General features: G+C 37.0%; 1 protein-coding gene across 1 annotated transcript; it reads right to left on the reverse strand.

Moving 5' to 3' along the window:
- Window positions 1–1,395: 1,395 nt before the first annotated feature.
- Window positions 1,396–24,532, reverse strand: LOC117304304 (dual specificity protein phosphatase 6-like). The gene is made up of 3 exons (XM_033788686.1): window positions 23,710–24,532; window positions 17,451–17,828; window positions 1,396–4,509 (listed from the first exon to the last, which is right to left on the reverse strand). Exons 1-3 carry the CDS (start codon window positions 24,092–24,094, stop codon window positions 4,094–4,096), a joined length of 1,179 nt encoding a protein of 392 aa, XP_033644577.1. The 5' UTR covers window positions 24,095–24,532; the 3' UTR covers window positions 1,396–4,093.
- Window positions 24,533–26,355: the final 1,823 nt, after the last annotated feature.

The raw sequence follows: 26,355 nt of genomic DNA on the forward strand, positions 1-26,355 counted from the left end.
CGCAAGCAGCCATGTTTATAACCACACACAAGGCTACATGTGTTGTATTAAGAATGTTGCCGTTCAAACCATTACCCTTTATAACACACTGGCTTGCCTGGCGGTGTTAAAAGCAGGTGCAGGTATTTCCAGCAGCATGAAATGTGAATATAAATCATGTTTGATACCACATGCATTTATTGCATTGACCTGAATTTAATATCACACATGTTTTTAGAGAAAATGTTTTTAGAGAATAATAAGATTTTAGTTTTAAGTTTCCCATTAAGTTATCGTAGAATAATTTTGGGATATCATCGCGTCTGTGACCGAGTTTTAAAATGTACCCAGTCAGTTTCCCCTGTGGTTAATTTATGATTGAGTTATACATCTTACATGTAAATTTTAAATGGATATACCAAATTGTTGATGAATATTTCACTTAGTGTAACTCAGGTGTAATTATAAGTAGAGAGATATAGAGAGCAATGGCACATAAAGTAATCGTGTTCTGCTTCTGAGATCCCGTGTGGATGTTATTGTCCACAAATGGGTAAAAGGCCAACCTATCCAATTATTATAATGAATGCAGAGAGTACCAATAGGAGACTTTCCAACGCTAGGTGGCAGCAGACATACCGGGTAAGTTTCCATTGTTTACGTAGTTCTGAACATGCGCATAATTCTGAGAACAATGGATTTACCCGGTAAGTCTGCTGCCCTCTATCGTCCCAGAAAGTCTCCCATTAGTACAGTGCAAAGGGCATCATAGGGTAGTGGCAAGATAAGCCAGAGGTACATCTATCTATATATACATATATCTCGTCTGATCACAAGAGGGGATACAATTAGAAACTGTCTTCTGAATTTCCTTTCCTTTACAAGATGTTGGGAAGATGTTGGTTGTAGTTTGGGTAATTGGCAATTATTATGACTTAAATCCAAACTTGGTATAGATAGTTTCCAATAAGTCACCATCTTGATTTTGCGTTTTTGAGCTGCGCCAATCCAACTTTTCTCTGCACCCAAGTTATTCACCTTCCAATCTTGCAAAGAATTTTGATCAAACTCCTGTATAACACATAGTTCTGCATTTAAAAAGAGATGACTTATTTGCTTTCCTTAGAAATACTTTCATCAAGAAATTGTTTGAATCAAAAGCAATCCATGTTATTATCAGAACCTGAAAGTAGAGTATAGTATAAACCTTGCAGCAGGAAATATCCTCACTGGGTATTGTCACAATTCTGTTTTGTGTAATAAGGTACAAACATACATCCATTCTTAAGACAAAGTCTGAGTAATCATTGTTTATTTATGTTTATAATTTGTATTATATAATTTAAAAAAACACACACATTTGGGTCATTCCTTGAGAGGGTTGTATTTTGTTATAAATCAAGTACTTCTATTCTATTTCCAGTCATTTTTTTCAAAAAAAAAAAAAAAAATACAAGACACATTCAGCCTTTGAGGAAACCAACATTTTCTAAGAGTAATATATTTTTTACAAATATATTGAGTTGTGTAAAAAAATAAAAAATAAAATAAAGTCAGAAACAGATTATGTTGATTGGAACTCTACCTGAACAATAATGCTGAATGCCATTTACATTAATTATCAAGATACATTTGAACAAACACAAACAAATGAATTGGAAACTAAATCCCATAGATTTGCCAAGTTCCTTATGCACATGTAACTATTGGATGAGGACATTTTTGTTTCATTCCACTGCATGGTTAAGGTCTAGTAATGCATCATCAGGGCAGATTATGACATTTTCCCACAAAAAAGGTTTTCTAACTTCAGGGAAACAGTGAAAAGTGAAAGTTAGGTACGCACAAGTAATGAAAGTTATCTTCTCTGTTTGCTATCTCCAGGTTACAATATTCCCCGAGCACACTGGACAATCTAATAAATGTGTCCTAAACTATGAACACAAGAAATTGAAACCCATAGATAAAACCCGGTTGTGGTCACTATGTTAGCACTGTGACATATCCGTTTTACATCTACGTCATGGTGGTCTGAAGGCAAGGTTGCAATTGACACCATGCAGTTCTCAAACCATTCAAGCATAATGAGCAAGACATGGGTTGCAGTGTACTAGTAGTTTTCCATGCCATAGCACACATCATTAACTATGTTCACAGAAAGCCTATCTGGAAATGAGTCACAAAAAAAAAATGAAAGGAGGAAAAATAGCTTCCATGGCCTTGAGTTTGCCAGCCCTGCCTGACAGTGGAATTTCTCTAGGGGAATAAACAAGGATTGTTTATATTTAGGGAGGAGACATGCTAATATCAATCAGGGTAATGCTCTTTGTAAACACCAAAGAAAGGATTTAAAAAGAAACATATCCAATCGTTTTTGTCTCGTTATGAAACCTTTCTGGTGACGTAAAGATGAACAAAAAAGAAGACAAGAGCCTTAAAGTTTTTTTGTCCACGAGGGAATTTGGGCTTGCTTCTGCAAAAAAATTCATTTGATAACATCCGCAAATTTCATAGATTGTGGCCCTTAAGCAACCATCTCTATGAAAATTTTTAATTTTGCCTTGCGCATGCAATACTGACAATACTGGTTGGCGAAATCAGGAAATATCGCACCTTTTTGTAGGGTGGCGTGACACATCTACGCATTTCTGCGTCTGTCTCGAGTATGGCATTCGCCAACCAATTGTGTCCATGCTCATTCGAGAGTGGAATAGCATATTTCATGTGAAGGGCTACATGGGCCAAGAAGTTAAAATCCTACATTATGATGGATTTTATTGAGCATGTAACAGATAAGACTATACTGTATACATGGGAGAGCACTATACCCCTGTAGTGAACACCAGCATCCAGACAAAACATAAAGACACCAGACTAAACATACATGACAATGTTAAGTAGTCAGCAGTGCATTATTTTGTAACAAAATTAAACTACCATTTATACCAATCAGCTAGACGCCTAGTCAGAAAACAAACCCATAATAATATTGGTTAAAATATATCAAACATACATTCTGTACAAATCTGCACCTTTAAAAGTCATGTTTTGTGTTTTTTTGTACATAACAATATTTACAATTATTTACATTGGTGTAGAAAAACACACATTGTCTTTGTAGTATTGTATACTGCATGATGGCTTTAACCTGTACAATGGCTTCAAGTTTTTGAAAACCAAACTTAGAAGGAAAATAAACCAGCATCTTTCTCAAGTTCATACATTTCTTAAGTTTCTGCACCGGTCTCTACATTTAGTTATTATGTTGGTAACAGAAATCATGAGGTGGTGTTTTAGTGTGTACCAACATTTTCTCCCCTTGTGCACACTCAAATGCGTCGCCATTCCACTATGAATGTCCACATGCAAAGCGCATTTCCAATAAATGGTGTGATTAAACCATCACAGGACACGTATACACCTAGGTGGCCGCTCTTCAGGAAATTGGATCTTTGCTATCTGATGAAAAATCAAATAGTTCCGATGGCGCAAGAAACAGTTGGTGAAAACCCACACATCATAAGGAAACAATGCGTGTCACTACACATTGCATATCTGCACACACCGCTGCGACTTGGCTATATGGGCAGCACTTGAATCTTCTTACTTCAGTTAGAAATGGACCTTTGACCATTTAACTCTGCACTTTTGCTTAGGTATAAAAATATTGATTGCCAATGGACCAGTTGGTGTCCCGCTACGCAATACATACCACATGGGCAGTTTGTCCAAATAATAACAATCACCAGTCATGTGGTAACTTTATACTGTTTCTTTAGGATGTAATTATAACAAACAGAATGGAAACCAAAAGCGCTAGCTTCCTTTCGACGTGACTTTTTTCTGTATTTTTGTAAGAGCTTACTTCCTCATTTTAAACTTCCCGTGTTGTGAAATAAAAAATACATTGAACTGCGATGTCTTCCTGTAAAGTCTACTCTCAAGCACCAGGGATATTTACAATCATCGTCCGGGTTCAAACCATATCGGTAAACCGCTTCTCGAGTCATTCTACGCGGCGTGCAATTCCACAATACAATACAAACTGCACACCGTCGGATTGGTTAAAGTTAATTCACACCGAGTCCTGTGGAATCTTTCTTCACGCCCATCCTCAGCTGTCGACCGTGAAATTGAATTCCCTTTTCCTAGAAGATGTTTCCGGTGTCTGCTCCCAGGAGGATGCCGATGACGTGGACGAGGATGAGGAGGACAGACTAGAGGATGGGATCGGGATAAGAGATTGGAGGACAGGGTCTGGTCTCATGCACAGGCGCCGCCCCTCTTTGGCACAGCTACAGTCTCCGCCCCTACAGGGGCTGTCACTCAGCTGTTGTTCAAACTCCAGTAGCTGGCCCATGAAGTTGAAGTTGGGCGAGATGTTGTTCTTGCGCTCTTTGACAAAGTCGTAGGCGTCGTTGAGGGTTAGGCAGAGCTTCTGCATGAGGTAGGCCACGGTGACTGTGACGGAGCGACTGACTCCTGCGAGACAGTGGACAAGGATACCATGGTGGAACTTACGGGCATCATCTGCAGAAGGGCGATAGTCAAAAGATAATAGATGTATCAAACAAATAGAAAGATTCAGATTTACAAGTGACAAGTACAAGTTTGTCCACCCTAAACAGCATAATTTCTCTTTCAAAAATGTAACAGAACTAAAAGCACACAAATAAATAATAAACAGAAAAACCAACCAACCAACCAACCAACAAACAAATAAATTAACACATCAACTAACCAACAAACAACCAAAACCTTAGCTTCATCATCTATATTTCCTTACCCCAATTAAGAAAAATGCCAATAGGCAAAGCTTTCATTCATAATTTCTAAAAGCAATCTGAATATAATAATCCAATTATATTGAGCACTCTGCTGTATGACCGTTTAAAATGCTGGTGTGTGCCCCCTTCTCTTCTGTTGTGAACTTTTCTCTACCCACTCAATGTGGTTAGTTTTAAATTATTTCTTGTCAGCATTGCTTTACCTCCTCTTCCGAGGTCTGTCTTTTAGCATAATTTCTTTAAAAGCAAGTTATCAATGTATTTTTTCCACCCAGTAACCCCCTAAAAAAAAAAGTCAATTTGAGCTCAGACCTCAAGTCAAAACAGAGACTCCTACAAAAGAGTCCCAAGGAGAAAGGTGCAGTAATAAGGCCATTGCTTAACAACAGCATCACGTTCCTCCATGTGAACAATAAGTAAAAGATCCTTCACTCCAGCCAAATAAATGAAACAGGCTCTTGTGTTGTTTGGTATTCACCTTGAGAATCAGAACACTGGTTTATAAATCCCCTGATTGGGTATTCATGCCTAAACAACTTGGGAGGTTGCTGTGTGGATTTAGGGTCAAAATCCACCATGGGCAAATCGTGGTGGCAATGATAACAGTTTGGAGTATGTACACTCACTGTACACTACAACTATCACTGTGCGACCATCCAAAGTACATGCAATAACCTTCTTTTTTTCCCCTGCCCCCCCCATAACCTTTTTGGTGAATACTTTTTGGTGAATACTAACTTCTAGTCATCATATCCTAGTTTTTGTTTACCCCTAAGTGTACCCCAACAATCACCATTGTTTTATGTCATGAATGTAGACTATGACCAATACTCGGTATGGGGTGAACAAACACTATAATATTAAAGTCATTTGGTGAATCCAATTTATGTTGATAAGTTCTCAATACTTTGTTGTTGTTGTTGTTGTGGTATAGGTCTACAAAAGCTGTAACTCATTTCAGTAAACATATCATACTTTATAAAAGTGTGATTAATAATACTGTGATGATAAGCAGCATTTAATTCTTTGGTCTCCAGCTCAGCAACTGCATGAGAAGACTTCAACAATTCACACAGCATAAATATTTACCTACAATATGAGATCCAACAAACCTTGAACCAAGATGGATTGAATAAATTACATTTGTAAAATTTATAAAAAAAATTTCATGAACCATAACTCATCAAATAGCCCCTCTTTTTTCCTTCATCAAAAAAGAAAGCTACAAACCCCCTTTCCGGACGCACCAAATCAAACGATTCATCAAAACGATACGAGTAATTGTAGTAAATTGTAGTAAAATCAATGCATATTATTCTTACCAAAAGATCTCATTAATTCCATTTCTGATCGGTTGCCACTGACAACCAAATCCCAGTTTTTAAATTTTGATTGGTTTTAGTTAATCCCTGTCCTATTGAGTTAAGTCCCTGTGGATTTAAGAAACGCGCTTCTTTTTCAAACATCAGATACATCCAGTGACGTGTGTCCGCACGTCTTTGGGAACTTCTCAAACCGAATTACAGCCCTACACTTGAATTGAATTACAGCACATCGCATTACGCAGTGCTTAGCGTCATGGAACTTAGCGATCATATAGTTCAAGGTAAATGTATGCGCATCTTAACCCAGCCGTGCTAAACCTAACCACATCAACATGAAACAAGCTGCGTTCTCTCCCCGGACAAAGAGAAACTAAGTTGATTTGATTTTAGTCATAATTTATTACCGGCGTTCAACTAAATATAGTTTTAAGATTCTAGACGAAAATTCATTGATAAGAACAATCTTTGTAAAATGTGAAAGCTTTTCAAAGAGGCCCACACATTGCAATTCCTCTGTCATGTCACCATCTTAACTATGTTCAGTGTGCATCAATAATCACATCATTTTCACATTGTTGCCTGTAGCGACAATATTGAAGAATATGATTTATGGTGTTTTTGACCATAATGGAGTAAAAGGAACATGTGTACACCATGCTACACCATGCTTTTAGGTCACCTTCAATAACAACAGCCACATTTGAATGCAATCTTGAGTGCACTTGAGTTTTATTCATCCAACATTCCATATCATCATAATGTAACAAACGGGAGCGATGTACTGGCTTCTGAATTGTATCTTCTTTGATAATTTCAACAAAGAGAAGTTAATTGAACTGTCTTCACAAAACCCTTTGAATAGTGACAAATGCCATACTTCTTTCCTAAGCATATCTCTGTTCTTTACGCATTAATTCATGTTGTATTTTATTTACTGTGTCAATTTATATTTGTATTTGTAAACAATGAATTGAAAGTTTTTTACTGCCAGTTCTCCTCTGCCAGCATGCAGGTGCACTTGGTATTTCTTTCAGTTGAACAATGAAATCAAGCAAGGGCTCTGTGTTGTCCTGTATAGTAGGAATTGTCCAAGAAGAATGAGGGGGGGGGGGGGATGTGTCAAAATGGGTGAGTATATGTGATAGTCAGGCCTCAATGTGTGAATATTGCTCCCAATAATGTGAGTGAAAACATTTCGGAGCCTCTGTTTAGATGGTCCTGTTCACAAAGAAACACCATGCATTTACGGAAGATTTCTTGGCAGGCAAATTTCTGTGTGTAGGCTATAAATATAATATAGGAATTTGTCTATTGCAATGATACAATAGTAGTAATGGACATTTGTAGCTGGCCATTCCTGTCGAATTTCAAAGAGGTTTAATGAAACAATAGGTTATAAAAAACTGGATTTCTATACATTATCTTCACCAGGTTGACTTAAAAATCAAGTCTGAATTCAGTTTGAGTCTGAAATATCTCATCCCTGCTGATAGGATAATGACATGAGTTACTCTTGCTGTTCCATGTGGTAACATTCCACTTCATGACATAACCATTTGAGCAATGAAGTAGAACAAAAACCACAACGCAAGGTTGTTTTTTCCCCTTTTTAACAGTATCACTCCATGTTGTCAAATTTGTGGCTGGCTAATTGAGCTTGCAGAATTAAGTAAGAAGTCAAGAAGAAAGGAAAAACCAATACTGAATCCTAAAATGAAAAAAAAAAGTCATCACTCCAAATAAACATTACAGAACAACCCCTCATTCAACAAAATGCATTATGTCATGGCAACTTGAATAAAAAAAAAGTCAATCAAGGCCACTTCCTGATTGCATTACAGCAACAAACAAGTCATCATCTTGACCAGTAAACAGCCACACAATACACCATTGTTAACAGCATCACCCCCTAGTTGAGAATGGTGGTTACATAACTGTCTGTCCTCGCTCCTTCACAATAATCCCAAAGAAAGACAGCTCACAGCTTCAAACTCAATTATCCATAGGCAGGAAACCTTTTTATTTGTTATAGCCCTATATAGGTTTATGTCCATCAGACTCCGAGTGGACAATAGAGTCATAGATTGAATATCCCCTCCATATAAAGTCATGCTATAAAGGAGGGGGGGGGGGGGGGTTACTGGGCGCTAGTAACACAGCATTACCATTAGCCCTAATAGCCTTCACTCTACCTATCACTACCAGACATTCATACATTTCATTCAACAAGAAGATGACGAGAAGTGAATTGCCCAGGCTATGCTTGATGATGGCTGTCCTTGTTTGTCTTGGTGTAACACAATATTAGATTATCAAGTTATCATAATCTAAATTTTAAAAAGGGGATTGTGAAAAAACCTGACCTCATCTTAAATTGATTTTAAGTAATCTCGGTGCGCCTCCCCCTTTTTACTAAATATCAAGCCCAAAGAATCTTAGAGCCTGCACTCTAACAAATTTAGGAATTAAATGTAATAATGTTGGCATGACTACACATAAGACTTTCAGACAATTAAGCATCAATCATTTACTTAAAAAACATTTTTACTTTCACATGCTGTTCATGAACACTCAAAACATGTTCAAACTTGAAAACATCATTTTGTGGTTATATTTTTTCCCAATGCATCTTCTAGACACACAACGCGGACACATTGTACATGTTCAAACTTGAACACATGATATATTCATATTTACATGGTTTAATGTAATAACCGAGCCAAAACGGAAGCCTGTTCCCAATCCAATTCAGGCCTGAAGCAGTCTTTGCACAGGGACGCTTTCGGCCCACTCACTTCATTCAATAGATCACGTCTGTGTACTTTTTGGATGTGTTTGCCGAGTGCATAATGTCCACGCTTTTCAATCACACCCACGCGCTCTGCTGGCAGTGGCACACAAGAAACCGAAAAAAGAAGATGGCGACTAAGTTTAGAGAGGTCAAAGTCTCCTAGCAATGCAGTGTTCGGTTGATTACGCTTGGAAAAAACATAAACCACAAATATTCCACACACACATCTTGTTTCGATTTTTATATACGCTGATGAGTGAAAATGATTAACTCATATAACTCAAAAAAACAGAACATTAAAGCAAGAAGTATTGTTTTAATTATTCTGTTCTGAATATTCATGTCCGTTCTTCATCAAAGAAAGCTCAGTTGCCATCCACGGTTTCATCATGAACGATTTTACATCTTGATTACAATTCAAGATGGCTACATGTATAAAATGTACATGACGATTTAGGTGTGAGCAATTGATTTGTTGTGTTACATGTCTCAAAGTGATGTACAGTGTACATGACATTCATTCAACAAAACTGTCCCCTAAAGACACAGCCTAAATACATTTAAGGAGTAACATGACCAACACATTTGCTTAAGTTGCTTTCAAAATACAAATCACAAAATCCATGTTAACAACATTGCTTTGACATGTTATCTAACCGCCAACGCATATACAGCACAAACATTTCTGCATGTGGAGTGGATCATATCTTGTGACAAACCGAGTGCCGCCATTAGTGGGCAAGCACTGTGACTTTTCCCATACCGTCGAGCTCTCAGCCTTCATATATTAATGCATAACAGGCATCTAAGTTAGAGTTCAACCTGATAAAGCTTGTATGCAACATGTCAGCAAATGTCTTGCATTCCAGTAATGGTGGACAGACAGGGCCCAATTTCATAGAGCTGCTAAGCACCAAAATTTGCTTAGCATGAAATTTCTTCCTTCATAAAAACAGGATTTTCGACTAAATTTCCATTTGTTGCATACTGCTTGTTACTGGTATTCAGAGCTGTTGTTTGCTTATCCTGAAAATCATGTGGAAATTAGGCTGGTTATCCTGTTTTTATCAAGGAAGAAATTTCATGCTTAGCAAATGTTTGTGCTTAGCAGCTCTATGAAATTGTGGGAGACAATCATGAAATCCTTCATCTATGAATCATACAATCATGAAAACCAAGCCCCAATGTTGCCATTCACAACTTGTGAGAAGTCAAAGTTCAAATCCGTTGGAGGTGTGTGTATTGAGTTACCAAACTTCCCCATCGAATTATTTATGGCTAGCTTGGATAAGGTCAACAATTTGACATTTGATTTGAGAAACCTACAGATACAATTTGTTAGCAAACATTGTTTTTATTGTATGACGGAACACCGTCGACACAATCAAGGGGAGGGCGTGGCTGAAAGACTCAAAAATTAATGAAAACCTTTATGCTGAAATGAGTACATGGCATTGTTGATATTGTGAACTAAAACCAGCCCAAATAACACACATTTTACTTTCTGTGATATACCGGTATTGTTCACAAGTTCAGACAAACAGCCCAAAAATTATTCCAAAATTTGTCAAAACATCCACAAAAAAGCCCCATTGTGGTAAAATCTTGGTTTCATTTTGCAATAACAAGCCATGGTTACAACGGAAACACTGTGGTTTTCCTCGTCCTTGGTCATGTGTGTAGTTGATGATTAAGCTTGTTCGGTCAATACATTGACCATATTCAAAATCTAGGAATTTATTGATTAAACGGACACACGCATGTAGAAAAGTACAACTTCTTGCAATGTGATCGTTCAAAAGATTAGATAAAAAAATAAAACTTAACGATAATGTAATTATTTCCTCTAAACACTCTTGGGGGTTAGTTGTAATCTAAAAGCCCACTGATAAGAAATTTCTTATCAGAAGAGTTCAGTCAAGAAAAAGGCAATGTTTATTCTATTTACCAACCATAAATAAGCCAGCACAAAATTGTTGACAATTTCAACATGAATGTAGGTTTGATTGAGGCATTGCATGGTGATAGTTTGGTTGCGGTAACACCATGTGTATTTTGATGTGTTTAAGAACTCGTCCTGAGAAACAATTGCTGCTATTTTCCCTCAAACTTGACCACATAATTTGTTCAACTTTGCAGATGTTGCTCACAGTGCGTTTACTTCAAACTAGAGGATGGAAATTAATTGATTATTCCAAGAAAAAAAAAAAGAAAAAAAAAAAACCAATCAAACTAAAACAATCCAATAGTGTACTTTGAATACAGGAAATCACGCATTAAACTTTTCTCAGCGTTATATCTTTTAACTGACAATTTACACAGTGACGGGTTTCATTTCATCGACCCAGTGGCAACAAAGTTGATAATGCTACATAATAAAAGAATTGTCCTAGAGTCTCACTTAACCACACATTCCAATGTTACTTGGTTTCAATGTCAAGAGATTTTTTCCCTCTTCACACTCGGCCTCCGCTGTTTGGATTTATTTAATTTCCTGTCCTGCACTGCCCAAGACCCTGCTTAATTTGCTGATGGATCGTGCTCTGACGTAAGCGTAGTGTGTGTGTGATGGTGCTCATTGGCATAGCTTCTAAATATATGTCACATAACAGTGGGGAACGTCCTTACAGTCTACTCTGGTGTCCCACCACGATTAGCAATCCATGTGTGTGGATAGCAAAGCGTTGCGCTATGTTGTACATAGGGGAACTTCCTACACTCATGTACAGTGATGTATAATTTATTCATGTATGAAAAAAGTAGGCCTGGGCTAATTTTTCGAATATCCGGTTAATGGCGATAGGTTTTCTATCCGTAACCGCGAATGCCTTTTTTTTCTTAACCGGATATCCGCATAGGGCGCGAATAGCTATTTATAAACCGGATAGTTCTGTAATTACAACCAAGTAACCGGATATTCTTTATTATCCGAATATCCGCGGATGTCTGATATGAATGTTTTGTCTGAATCCTTATGAAACTTCTATTAAGACAGCATAAAACAGCATAAATTAAGTATTTAACTATGCTCACCTCCGTGAAGAGTTAAAACAATGACATTTCCAACGTATTTTGTTCAAAGATTACAAAAGTTTTCCTTCACGTAGAGTCAATTACGATCAAAAGCAAAAGCAAATCGTCATCTTTAAATTAGATCTGGTCATTTTTATGAATGAACCGAGTGACACTGTCTAAAACTAATATCAATCCGCCCATAAGATCTCATTCACAAACGAACAGCGCCCTCTAGCGGCAAAAAAGAAAATGTTTTTAAAAATTTTTTTAATTTTTTTTAATAGGGCCCTTTAGCGGCAAAAAACTATTCGAATATCCGGTTAATTTCGGATAGTTGGGCAGCGGTATCCGAATAACAAAATTTCACTATTCGCCCAGCACTAATAAAAAGCATTATAACACACCTCTTGCTTGTTCTGTATTCTGGTTGGCTGAAACACGGTCACGTGGGGTCAACTACCAGTCTAGTGATTGCAGGAATGATACAGCGCCTTCTCCATGACCCATGAACAGCAACTAAAAAATTTCCTTTCTTTTCCAAGTTTCTTTTCTTATTTCACATTTAAGATCGAGGTGTGTTATAAAACACATATTGACTGGCATAATTCGGTAACTAGTGTGTGTCTATTCCCCCGAGGGACTTTGAGTGACCAGAAGAGGGACCTATTTCCCAAGGCCGAATATTGCCAGTCAATATGATAATATGGCACTTTCTATGCCATTTTTGAATAATATTGAGAAAGACTTGAAGTTTGAGAACTTGCTACAAGACGATGAAAGTGGTGCACTTTATTGTGTTTCTTGTCATTGTAGTCTGAACTCTTCAAAATGTCTGGAGTCTACATACAGTACCTAATGTAATAATAACCACACAAATTACACATTTTATAAGTCTCATAACTTTGATGGTAACCAGCATGCCTGGAATTACATTGAGGCAACAGCCTCTTTGCCCCTTCAAAATATTCCCTCGAACTTGACTATTTTTGTCCAATGATTGGTACTCAATGAACTTTCATACAGAAACTATTAAAAGACTCCTCATTTTGACCGATTAACATTTCAAGATAGACATAATTGATTCATGTATATCGTAAACTCCACCCCGCTCCCACCCCCCAAAATGAAACTAACAAACGTTATAAGTCTATAAAAGCCAGTTAGTTTGATAAAAGGAAGCTATGAAAAGCCTTTCCACAAAAAAATAATTAATGGCCTGACATTTTGATCCCGGCAGAGTTTTTCTAGAAGGCTGAATGACAACACAACACAAAGCCTTCTACAGCGTAAATGTTTGATTCACCTGACAGTGACAATGACAGGATATGACTGTAACAGATTTGGGACGTTTCTTTTATGATTTACATCCTAGAGAGAGAAAGACAGCAAAATAAAGGACTCTTTTGTCCTATTGATATATGTGTGTATACAAGCCAGCAAGAATACTTTCTTTCCAAGTAATATGGCAGTGATACATATTGTTCGTTGATTAATACATGATGGTGGGCAAAATTGTTCAAAACTCACACAGTCATTCTCCGGAAAGAGATTCTAATAAATATAAATTATGATTGCTGAATTGAACAAAAGTTTTTTGCCTGCGCCTCTTCTTGAGATAGTCGACTACTGGGCTGAGTTGACATTTCTTTTGATTACATGACAAACGACTGTGGGTGTCTGGCTAATTAAAATGTACCAGGTAGAGAGAATTCATCTAGATTGGCTGTTTGAAAGCCCACAAGGGACTCATTTATTAGCTTAATTGTTACAAATTAGCAATCCATTTAGACGAAGGAATCAACAAAACAAACAAGTCACGTCCCAATAGAAAATGCCACACTAACATCATGATCAAAAACAATTAAAAAAAAATTCACAGATTTATCTCTCGTGTCAGAAAATTTTAAACTTGCTTTGGGGATAACTATTCCTATGACCATTTAGCACATACACTGTAAGAAAGAACCAGTGCACAGTACAAGAGAAAACAAAATGTAGTAAAACACTACAGCTTTGTACATGAACTCCTGCCAAACTGGTTTCCTTTCTACTCAGTAAAAATAGCGCAACGGACTAGTGATCAGAAGGCCAGACACATGGAACAATCCATCGAAAACACTACAGCTTTGTACATGAACTCCTGCCAAACTGGTTTCCTTTCTACTCAGTAAAAATAGCGCAACGGACGAGTGATCAGAAGGCCAGACACATGGAACAATCCGTCGAAGAGGAAGCCGGACAACAAGAGAGAAAAAAAAGCGTGGGCGCAGTCAAACAAAAATTTCAAACGGCTATGAGCCTTGTCACAATATTAGTGAATGCAGTGCCACTCATGCGAGACAGGGCTACTGGGACTGTATAGAGGTATTAAAAGCCATTGAATGATGTATGATTCCTACCTTTTCCATTCTTATGCACCATGTAGGCCTAGGCATAAAATAAATAAATGTATATAACCAGAACACCTTCTATCAAAGGACGACTTCAGTAAAACGTGCTAAACTCAGGGCATGCACATTCGGAACACACCCATGTTAAGTCTATTCGCACTTTGCAGTCCAGCAAACATTGTCCAGTAAAAACTGTCATTGGCTAGTAAAAACTATTTCTCAACTTGCCCTGTGGGCAAATAAAAAAAAGTGCGACCTACTTGTTTAGAATACTCATAATATTTCTTCCTTCACAGATGTGAATTTGTTTTTGAGTGTGTGAATCATTGTTACTTTATTTGACCATAGAGAAAGCACTATTAACCACCGTTAAATCTAGTAGTGATCCCTACTAACATCAGAAAGTCTGGGCAACTCAAACGTCTTGGGGAAAGTAAAACGCACACTTAACTAGCCCCGTGGGCTTCTCTACAAAAAAGCTAAAGCAAATGGACAACCAAAGTTGTTGAAATTTACTTTTTTTTGCAAAAAGCAAAAACCATTTCTAAACACACCACCTTTTTCTCCTATACAATACAATACCCAAAATTTGTGGTAGTAATACAAACACTAGCGATGAATACCAAAATACCTAACTACGGATTTTGACAAGCCCACGAAAAAAAAAAAGGAAAAAAAAAATGCAGAATGAATAGAGCCATTGTACTTGCATGATCTAGGGCAAAGTTAAGCTGAGCATTCTAAAGAGAAGCACACAAGAAGAAAAAAAGAACTGCGAACTTGGGGTTTATGCAGAAAATCCTGCCACTGACCCCTGGCTGCAGGTCATGTTATTATAAAACGCATGGGAAGACACGGAACAAACTCGCAGCAACAGAGTAAAGAATGGCCAATACAACTGAACACACGCCTTGTGCACGCCAAATTGTTTTGCTTGCACTCTCTACTGGAAGAAAGGCCAAACTTTATGGTGCAATGAGTTGGGCTTTTTGAGGGGTGCCAAATATTATGCCAGTGTAATCACAGTGGAGAGAACTTTGGGGAACGAAATTTACACACAAGACTAATGGAAAACAAACCAATGCATTTGCATTAATACCCTTCTACTCTTTCTTTAGAAATATTTTCTAGCGAGTTGAACAATCATTTAAAACAATTCAACAACACTGATTATTTATGGTGGCTTGGGCACATCTGAACACAAAACTGAATCGGCTGGCGTAATTTGTATAGTATTCAAAACCAAAGACAATGTTGAATGGTCAGACAGTAGGAGGGTTTAAACTTGGTTTGATGCCTCAAGAAAAATACTGCACCAACCACAGTCACTGAGGTTACTAAAAACAATGCCTGTGACGCAGAGGCCATCATTTCCCCCTTTCAAACAAGGTCCTGTAGACATTGTCACTCGCTAACAGAGGACTTTAATTTATCTCAAGCTAACTTGGCCTTGCTCCTTTAAGAGCTCAATTCTGTGCCCTCTATCATGGCTTTCAAAAGAGCAGTACACTACATGTGTACTGTACATACATGTAGGTTTATCAACATAATTCAGACACACACTCAGGGTGAACTTAGCAAAAGCCACGTTTGTATCCTTCCTTTAAAGACACTGGACACATTTGGTAATTGTCAAAGACCAGTCTTCTCACTTGGTGTATCTCAACATATGCACAAATGACAAACCTGTGAAAATTTGAATTCAATTGGTCGCCGAGGTTGCTCTCCATTGCTTGTTACCAAGTGAACTTTTATGCAAACAATTATTTTAGGTAATTACCAAGACTGTCCAGTGCCTTTAAAATAAACCTCAAAACAATTTTGTTTTGACTGTGTAACTGTGAGTGAGGTTATAAGCCAGCAGAAGGCATTGTAATCACAACAGATTTGATGGGAGTTGCTGTTTCAGCACTTAACATATTGATGGCATATCCACACAGTCTAAATGAAAACCTTGGAGTTCCACTTTGACTGCGGAATGCCTGACAAGATGCAAAATGCATTTTTACAAATTTTATTGGAAAGGCATGCACGCCCCAGGTTCACAACTCTGGCTTCTCATGGACAAGGTATCCGCATGTAGGTTGCACAAAGCATCAACAAATTATCAAATGGATGGATTCTTCAGCAAATCAGGGCATACTGAATTTGGCAAGTAAAGCTATATGGTTAGAAAAAGAATGTTCCTGTCACCAGAAATAATACCTTCTGATCTAGTGTGTAGGCCTAACACAAGACCTGATAACTACCGAGTGGTCTAACAGAAAATGATTTCACTTTTTATTTATAGAGCACAACATTATCATCAAGGAAAGCATGGAAAACAACTTGATATGAAAAACAGATAGACATATATAGGGTTAACAGAACATCACAGGATTAACTGAGCAAAATAACTCTTTTTTTTATGAGAAAGTATTAACTGGGGTGGATTTCACAAAGGTAGTCCTAAGTTAGGACTAGTCCTAGGTAAGCTAAGAGGTAGGACTGGTCCTAAGTTAGGATGAGTTACTGGTCCTAACTTAGGACTGGTCCTATCTCTCAGCATTGCCTAGGACTAGTCCTAAGTTAGGATTACCTTTGTGAAATCCACGAGATAGTTAGATGCACATTTTTGAGAGAAGCATGATACCTCTCATACTGAGCAAATACTAAGCTTATAAAATGTACCCTTAAAAAAAAAGTTTGAGAAAAACTTGCTACACATAGGGCCTACATGTAAGATGGTTTATTGTGTTTATCCTTGTCATTTGTACCCCCACTATAACAGATGATATTTTATCCATATGTGGAGCCAGGAAGAAATAAAGAGGGTTCACAAGTGCAACTCAGATGATTAGGTCAGACAGGTCATACTTTTAAAATCACTTTTGGAAAGAGTTGAAGTTGTGTATTTTTTCTTCTTCTCAATTTCTGTTGCTGTTGCAACAATGCTATTTTTTCTGTAACCATAGGGTTCCACAAGGCATGCTATTTGGTCCTTAAAAAAAGGTATGGACTGGTGTACAAGCCGACAGACTTGTAAAATAAAAAGCTTAATGGTCTCCTGGCCAGCCACTAAAAAAAAGCAAACCCTCCGAAGAAGTACATGTAGTATGAGGTTAAACATTTGAGCAACAGTATGCTTGCCCTATTATTGACCAAAACAAAACTGAAATCTTACCTATAAATTCTATTGCCTCGGGAAAGAACTTGGCGAGATTCTGACTCCAGTGATCAGGTATAGGGATCTGCATGTATTTCATACCATTGCTCTCAAAACAGTTTGGGATGTTTGGGGTGACATTGAGGATTCTGTGAATGCCCAACTTGGACAAGAGCTCCAGATTCTCTGAATCCTGCTTGGAGCCCAGGAAGAGGTAGGGTAGTATCTCAACGGGGTACCGGTTATCCAGAGGGGTCTCTGAACCCACGAGGTCGATGCAGGTGTCAATCTTCAGCTTGTCAAAGCCCAGATCTGGGATGGAGTTGTCCGAGTCGCTGTTATCGTCCTGCTCGGGACAGAGGGGAGAGTACAGCTCCTTGAAACGGTTGAAACCACCTGGAATAGAAGCGGAGTTGGAATAAATTTTTGCTCTTTTAACTCACACCTTCATCCAAAATGATTCATTTTTTGCATCATTTGGATTGGTAAAACTTATTATAGCCAAATGCTTTGCAATTGCATAATAAAAAAACATTACAAAATCTTAGATCATTGCAGGGGAAGTCCAACTGCCTTGTTTTTCAATCCGATTCAATCCCTGTAAACAAATGTAAACATCTATGAAAATATATACAGTACATCATCTTGAAGTTAACATTTTTAGCACTCTTTTGACCTTTATTTATAACTTGCATACATTCAAATACAAATCAACAGCATCAACAATCTGAATTTAAAATAACCATGTGGTATAATTAATGCACAGAAGTTATTTTTGGATAATAAAAATTGCATCCATTTAATAATAGAACCCCCACACTTGGTAAGTGTTACAAAAACATTCGCTGTCATCATTCATGTAATTTCAATTCAGCTGTTGTTGACTGGGGTATTATAAGGACGGAATTCAACCGAGTGAATAAATTGAACCCTAAGGTAAAGAATTTCATATAGCCCTAATCATATCCTGCTTCATTTAGTTATACTCTGTTTTACTAACAGCACAGGATGACATGTTGAAAGACTTAGTATTTATCAAATGATAAGAGATGAAAATTTCCTTCCCACGTTATACTCATTCATTTCTTAACAAAATTGAAAACATGACTTCAATAAAATTCTGAACTATACAGCGTCATGCGGGCAGCTAACGAAAAAAATCTGATATTGGCATGGAACTAAACCATGCAATCCCTTCAGGACAAAGATTGTATTTGCACATAGATAAGAGAGTTCCGCTACTCCAGCAACAACATGTCTCTGCTTTAAAGGAAACTTACTGCGCAAAAAAACCTTTGCAAAAAATTTTCTTATTTAAATTTGGTGATGTGTCCCTCAATGAAATTCACAAGAATCTTGGGCTGGGCCCTGAACCTTTTTTATAGCTCTTTGCCAAAACCAACCAGTGAAAATTACGCTAAATGTTTAAAGCCCAGCTAACTTACCCAGTTAAATCTGTCAATCACAAAATTATTCTGATTTAAAAATAAAATCAAATTGTTTCCTGAAGTACAGTGTAGCTCATTTATTTGTTTTTCTTTACTTCTTAACAGAAACTCAAAATAATTGTGCTTATTTTAAATCAGAATTGGGGAAAAAACATTCTTAGGATAAATACACACACTGCGCATACAGAGCATGATCATGTGGTAGGGACATGCAGACCAGAAGGCAGAATGTGTAACACTCTATCAAACATTTGGAACACAATACTTATAATACAGGCACGCTGATAAATAAATAATTTATTGTAAAAAGACACCACCTTAAGTACAACTATTACATGGCATGACATCTAAACTTGCCACATTAGTAATTTAACTCTACTGATTTTGTAGTAACTAAATCATACTGAAAAATCAATTTCTAGTGCTTTCCTGTTTGAGAAAAGGAGGTAAGCAATGGTCCAGTTTTAACTGCTCAGTATCATGCGACTGAAATTTGTTCTTTTATGTGGAACACAAATTATAAAGTTGATAAAATACTACTGAAGATGAGATTATAGGTTTAGAATGCAAATGATTTAGGCTTCTACAGTGCAATGGTCTATATACTCGCACTCCCTTTAATAAAATCGCTTATCCAACTACATGTCCAGGCTTGCTGCATATCTCTATCAATGATTGAAGGTTAAATATCAACGTAAGCAATCAATAAAGATATCTTGATCCCAATTACAAACTGCACAAACAGGGCCATGCACATGACAAATCTTTACTCAGTAGCAATTGATGGATGTGATTTGTCTTGATATATTCATTTGGTTATCAAATCCTGCGACGGAATTTTTTTTTAGTGCACGTTCGTTCACAGAAAAAAAGAAGCTTAATTGGAATTAGCACATTATTGTTTCAAATACCAACGCTACACACTGATCCTTATCATTTCATTGGCGGAACTTAGGTCATGTGTCATCCATTATTTTGCCATGTATTTATTGTCAAGCATTTAATAAGGCAGTCCAATATGGATAATTATTGGACGCTTGGCGGCATCATTCCCAAATTAGTCATTCCCCACCCTGTTGTACAATTCATGCAAGTAGGAAGTGTCACGGTGGAGAAGGTTGGAGTCTACATCATCTACATGGAGTCCTCAGTGACGTTTATTTTAAGTTTTTGTTCAGAATGTTCAGGGTAGAAGAGCTTCCAAGTCTTATTTGCATAAGTGGTGTCTGCTCATTGGTTAAGGCAATTGACCTGACACAAAACTTGTACTTTTTAAAATGTCATTGTCTATTAAAAAAATGCGATGTTAAATTTATTGAGTAATTAAAAATAATTATTCCTCAACCAGTGTTATGCAACATACATGCTCACATAATACTGTTTTTTACAGGCTACATTTTGAACAAAACTGACAACAAAATGAGATCTCATACAATTTTTTGAAAAAAAAAGAAAACAAAATTCACATTATCTGTCACTAAAAACATCACTCCAACCATCTCCGACATAACACCCAAAGGGTAAAAACAATCCAATAAAATATATAAAGGCGTCCATAAAAATATTCTTCTCAATTACAACTTATTGTTTGCTCTGACTTTTCTTTTTGTTCATGTAAATCATTCAGTCAGACATCCTGTGTGTGTGGGTGTTGTGCGATTCAAAATGCCAATGCATGGACAGACAGACGATAAAACTATTGTTACTTAATCAAACATGGAGACTCTAATTCAAAAGAAGGGGTTCCCCCCTGTACAGTGTAGCTGGAATTGTCCGCAGCCCTCAAGTTAAAAAAAACAATGACATTAAATTAGTTCACTAAAGTCTCTGTTTGATTTCAACCCACACACCATTCTGTCGGTTCAGCAAACAAGAACTGTTTGACTAGGATTATCTTCTCAGATAAACACTGGGTCTGATCCCAAAATCAAACTCTTCTTATTTCTGAATAATGTCTAGCTGGAGGTAATCCTGAACTGCAAACATCCCCTGCAGAGACTAAATAAAAGCCACAATTTTAATATCATGAGTAAGGTATTCTGCAACGTGTAAATTGTCCTTATATTTAATTATTACTTTACAGTAAAATGATGAAAAAGATGCAAAGATGAATAAGGAAGGTGTTCTGTTTATAGATAAATAGTAAGACCTATACATTTTTTGTACGGTTTCTTTTTTTTTAAATACCACTTTTTATTTTTGAAGAATGGTTGACCCTGAATTTGCTTTGTGTTCAAAAGCCTTTTATGAATAGCCCCAACGCAGTTAAAATTTACATTTAAATATCAAATATATAATTTTAAGAAAATATACCGTAGTGCCTAACATTAAAAAAAGGCATGAAACGGGGGGCTGTTACAAAACATTGCTGTGTAACGTCATTGGTTTTTCCTCCACAGTTCAAGCTTAGAGGAAGCCAGTTAGCAAAGCTATTAAATAACTGACATGTCTCCCACTTTATGGAAATCTCATTAAATAAAGTAACATTCTTGAAGAACACTACGACTTTCCCCTGTGTTATTAGATCAAACTGATCGGCACGATTGATTTATGCTCCTCATCTGTGTCAATGTTTTTATTGGTCACATTTTACACCAGGGGACCACAAGACATGCATCATGCTGCAAATACGCAGTGCAGCTGTCCAACACTAGAAAGTCAACACCCAGAACTGTCAGTTTTTTGTCTTCGGGCAACAACTGTCACAAACCTTTTTTTCATATTTAAAGGGGTAGTTCTGTAGAAGCGTGAAATTAAGTAAATGGTCTTAAAGGGGCTGTGTCATCATGATAACAGAAGGCTTGTGGATGTACAAGTTAATTTATGAATGTTCACACAGTTCGCACATGCGCCCTTCCCTATGAATCAATCTATTGAAAACGCACAGGGGCGCGCACATGCAGTAATTGGGTGAAATTTCAAAATTCCATGTACAGCAACAGGCCTGCTATGACCATGATTACACAGCCCCTTTAAAGCAAATGGATGGGGAGGCACTTGCAATTATGATTGTAAGCATCCCAAAGATTATTTTGACCCAGACATATTTTAGGCGGCAAAACCCATGAAGTAGGAAAATGACAGTGACACATATCATGACCATTTTTTAAAACCTTAGTTACAGCAACTAATGCAAGATATGATATTTGGTGAACTATTTACATATTTCAACAAAATGTTTTTCTCTCAAGAAATGAAGAAAATATTTTACTACATATCATGTTGTACCCTTTAAGGATCTTTGCCCATAGGGGGTAAGCTTGTGGTCTGGGCTCTTCCCTACTTAGAATGGAATTTATGAGCCAGTGTCGCATTACAGTCAGGGCAGGAAATGGATGTCAGCTGATTCTACAAATGACAAGCAGGGCCTCTTGATTCCCACCAAGTGTTGTTCACATTCCCTTCCAATCCAGTCATTGAGGTTATAAAAAACATTAGGAAACAATGATCCTTGGAAATGGAGGACCAACAATTACATTTTCATTTTGTCTGCAACCGAGATTCTGCTATTTTAGGATGGGTACACCATTATTACCTTGTTTACACCATCATTACACCATCAAGGTGTTTATATCGTCAATGAGCGCCTTGAATGCCTTGTTTGGTAGATACGTGCGCTATATAAGACTTCGTTATTATTAATGTCCCCATACTTACTATGTACCCTATATTTATCAAATTATAATCTCAAATGGGAATTTTTTTGAAAGTTCTACAGAAACAGTCCATCTTTAATGTTTTATTATTATTGAAAGATGTATAGATGTGGACCAACAGGAAAGTTTAAAACACAGCTTTGATTGTTACAATTTTAAACAAACAATAAATATATAAATGAATAAATAAATTAAAACAGTGTGGAGAGCGATATTTGAAAGCACACCAATCCCAAGGTGAAGAGATGTGGCAGGAACTGTACCAAATTAAAGGTGTCTATGAAATGGTGGGATAACCATGGTGAAAACAAACCAAAAACTCAATGTTTTGATCAGTTAACCAATATTCAGATTACGCTCAGTAAAAGCGGGAACCCTAAACTAATAAATTAAAGCTATGTTAAAGGTATTTAAACTAAAACAGTGAAAGTTTTACACATTGGAATGTTGGTTTTTTTAAAAAACAAAGTTTTAAAGTTATCACTTGTAATTGTAACACTCGTATGAAGACTTGAATCAGGGATAAAGAATGTTATTTGGTTCGACCCTTCCTCCATGGTTTTACTAAATGCAAGTATTTGGTTTACTGGACTCAGAAAAGTACTTCCAAGTATACAGAGCTTTACACACTGTGCAAGGATATACCAAATAATATGTATAATCACAAATGTAGCATGTAAATTTCCTTTAAATAAACAACTTAAATTTGGTCTTAGTAATAGTGAATAAAAAAGTAAACAAATAACACCTGAGAACAACATAAAAGTGTACCCAAAAGCAATTGGACTCCCCTCATTTGGTGTTGTTTACAACCTAGACAGGAAGTGAAGAGATACAATGTAAGTAATACATTTCTTTACAAACTATACACTTTATATCAATATATTGACTTTTCCAGCTACTGTAATTCAATCTTGTCACACACACAGCATGCAGGGCACATTATGTGTGGGCTTATTTACAGAATGGTGAAGTACACAACTCCAACATTCCTTGTGTGTTATTTTCTTGAAGTTGAAGTAATAAAACTATGGCATTACTTAGGCATTACTGTGCAAATACTACATTCAAGTAAAAATTCAGCCAAAACAAGGTGTGTTGCTTTATGGTTAAAATAAACCAAGGACAAAACACAAGATAATGAAATGTTTCCATAGTAAGTTTGTCACATACCTTGTAAATAAGTGGCATGACAACCTTCGTCCTGCAGTTTTTTGAGTAGTAAGACGAATGGAGAGTCCGAGTTTGCGTTCACATCAGACGAATTTTCATCATAAAGAACCACAGGCACCAAGTGAGATTTCCTGGCGAACCGTTCCTTTCCTTCATCACCGTGAATGAAACACCTAAAGGCGACCTTTCCTCGCTTCAAACGACGAAGCAAGATTCCGGGCACTGAGAGGTTGAGCGCACCTTCGATGTGCGACCGGGTGTAAGTCGAATTCGGACGGTAGTCAAGAACCAACACTTCCCCGTCACAGAGTTGCTTTCTCAGGCTTTCAGGACTCGTAGCCAGTGCCATTATGTCCCGAAAGAAGACGTCAGTCTGCTCCGGCATACTTAACAGAATAACTACTGGCGATTTGGGATGGCACAGTTGTGCCCAAATCTCGAGAAATCCTTGGCTGTTATATATATTACACGCTGTGCATGCAACCCAACGTCAATAAATGTCGGCGTGTGTGTGTGTAGCTTTCAGTAGACTACCGTTACGCGCTGTGACCTCGGTCGAAGTGTACTGCTTGCTCGCATAGCACAGACGAACAACTCAACAAATCTTTGCTGCAGTCTTGACTGATATGCCTCGACTCTTCATATACACGATACAGATAGATAAGTTCACAAGATAGCCCTCGAAGTGGTCACTGTTAAACCCTGTCTATATAACTAATATGAACGATAGGCAAATCCTGGTTGGGGAGTGCTCACACACACTTCCATTACCCGTCAATGTTGTTGGAACATTCAATCCCCTTTTCCAAAAGCTTCTCAAAACTTGTGCACAACTCAAAATGAACGGCACTTTGTGTGGAAATATTACGGCTTGTAAAAACCTCAGAATTGATTGACAGGTTATTCGATAAGGATCGGAAGTAGCGGAGAACCTCTTCAACATTAACCAATCACAGATGCTGATATATGGGCAGTAATTTGAATAATAATTTGTTGCTAAGACTACCTTTATCATTCATTGGGCAAGTGTGTGAATACGATTATGTGGAATCTTCCACTTTTTACACAAGGGGGTTTCATGTGCGCTCACTCAACGTGTGTGACAAGTTGTTTTGTGAACTTGTTCGCCTTGCTCTGTTCAATCAAACCTGTGCATTTTTTTTTAATGAACACTTTTTTAATTGTTGCGTTAACTATTCTGTGTGCATAAACGAAACTACACCTCTAAAACTTTTGCAAAGAAAAATGTCATTAACCATGCCACAAATCATCCTTGAAAAAGCTACTGGTGTGATAAAAAACTAACAATCTCTTTATTTCTTGGATAGGAAAATAAAAGTGAACATAATCAGATCCATAAACCAGATCATTTCTGATGACAGAAATATTTTCAAACTGAGAAAATTTACACATTGATTTGTTTGTACGCTTTTTGCCCCCCCCCCCTCTTTCTCACTACTTGTTTCTGTTTGTTGTAATGTCATTTGGCCTTCCAGACCATGAAGCTATATATGTCCAGACAGACTCTGCTAGGATCAAGTTGTCAGGCCATGAAATATACATTGTGTAAAGATAAACTTGGAACAGGCAGTTTGGAAAAACAAATATAAATTTCAGCTGGTCGCGATTTGAAGTTGCTTGTAACATAAGGGTTTTTTCTAGTGTAATCCTTGTTGTTTTGGAAGCTTGGTGTTCCAGACGTAGTTGTCGGTTGGTTTTCAGCCAAATACTCTGTATCAGCACAATTCATATTGACCCATGTATCACTAAAGTGCAAAACTTCTCCTCTTCTTGATATACATTGTATAGATATTTATATTTTCTTTCAACAGAATTGGCAATTTTTTTCTTCTCCTTGGAAGTGGCTCTTAGTAAGCAGAATGCAAATAATTTGTAGAGTCCATGGTAATAGACATGATTCATCGTCTCTAGGAATCAATATTTTTTTGTGAATTCACACAGAACATTTAAAAAAAAAAACATAGTTTGGACATTAATTTGAAGAAAAAAAAATCAAAATAGTCAGTAATGTTTATAAGATAAAAAACACATTCTCCACAAAAGAAGATTGGGAAACTTTTTCAAATTGACTCATTATTATTTTGTGATTACTTGTCCTGCATTTGTAATTACTTGTCATGCTATAGAGTACATGTACACGACAAATCATCCACAGTGCATAATCAAAACACCCCTCGCTCAAAATGAAAAGTTCCAAGTAGCGCGCCAAGGTCAAACTCATTTGACACGCCCAGGATGCAAATAAAAGTTGCCTCAGGACTTATTAATATTATAGTTCAACACATGTGTTTCGTGCGGTAAGCTAACATGATTGTGACCGTTATATTAATATGAAAGACTTAATATAAATGTATAGCTTTTTATTTCTTACTATCGTCACGGGATCATGCAGTTTTTGTTTTGTTTCCCATGACAACAACACTAAAAACTCCCTTGCCATACAACTAACTGTAGCAAGTTTTAAAGTACAATACAAAAACATTAATTTGGTCATGTGGTGTTTTTCCTGGCTTGACCAGATTTTTAAACTTTGTCTCTATTGTATATTTTGGTTGTTTTAAAGATTTTGTGCTGTTGTCGTACATCTGTAGTCTTTATTTAAATGTGGCTGATTTTCTATTTTTA

This window comes from Asterias rubens, chromosome 2 (assembly GCF_902459465.1).
Source record: "Asterias rubens chromosome 2, eAstRub1.3, whole genome shotgun sequence".
Taxonomy (NCBI): Eukaryota; Metazoa; Echinodermata; class Asteroidea; order Forcipulatida; family Asteriidae; genus Asterias; species Asterias rubens.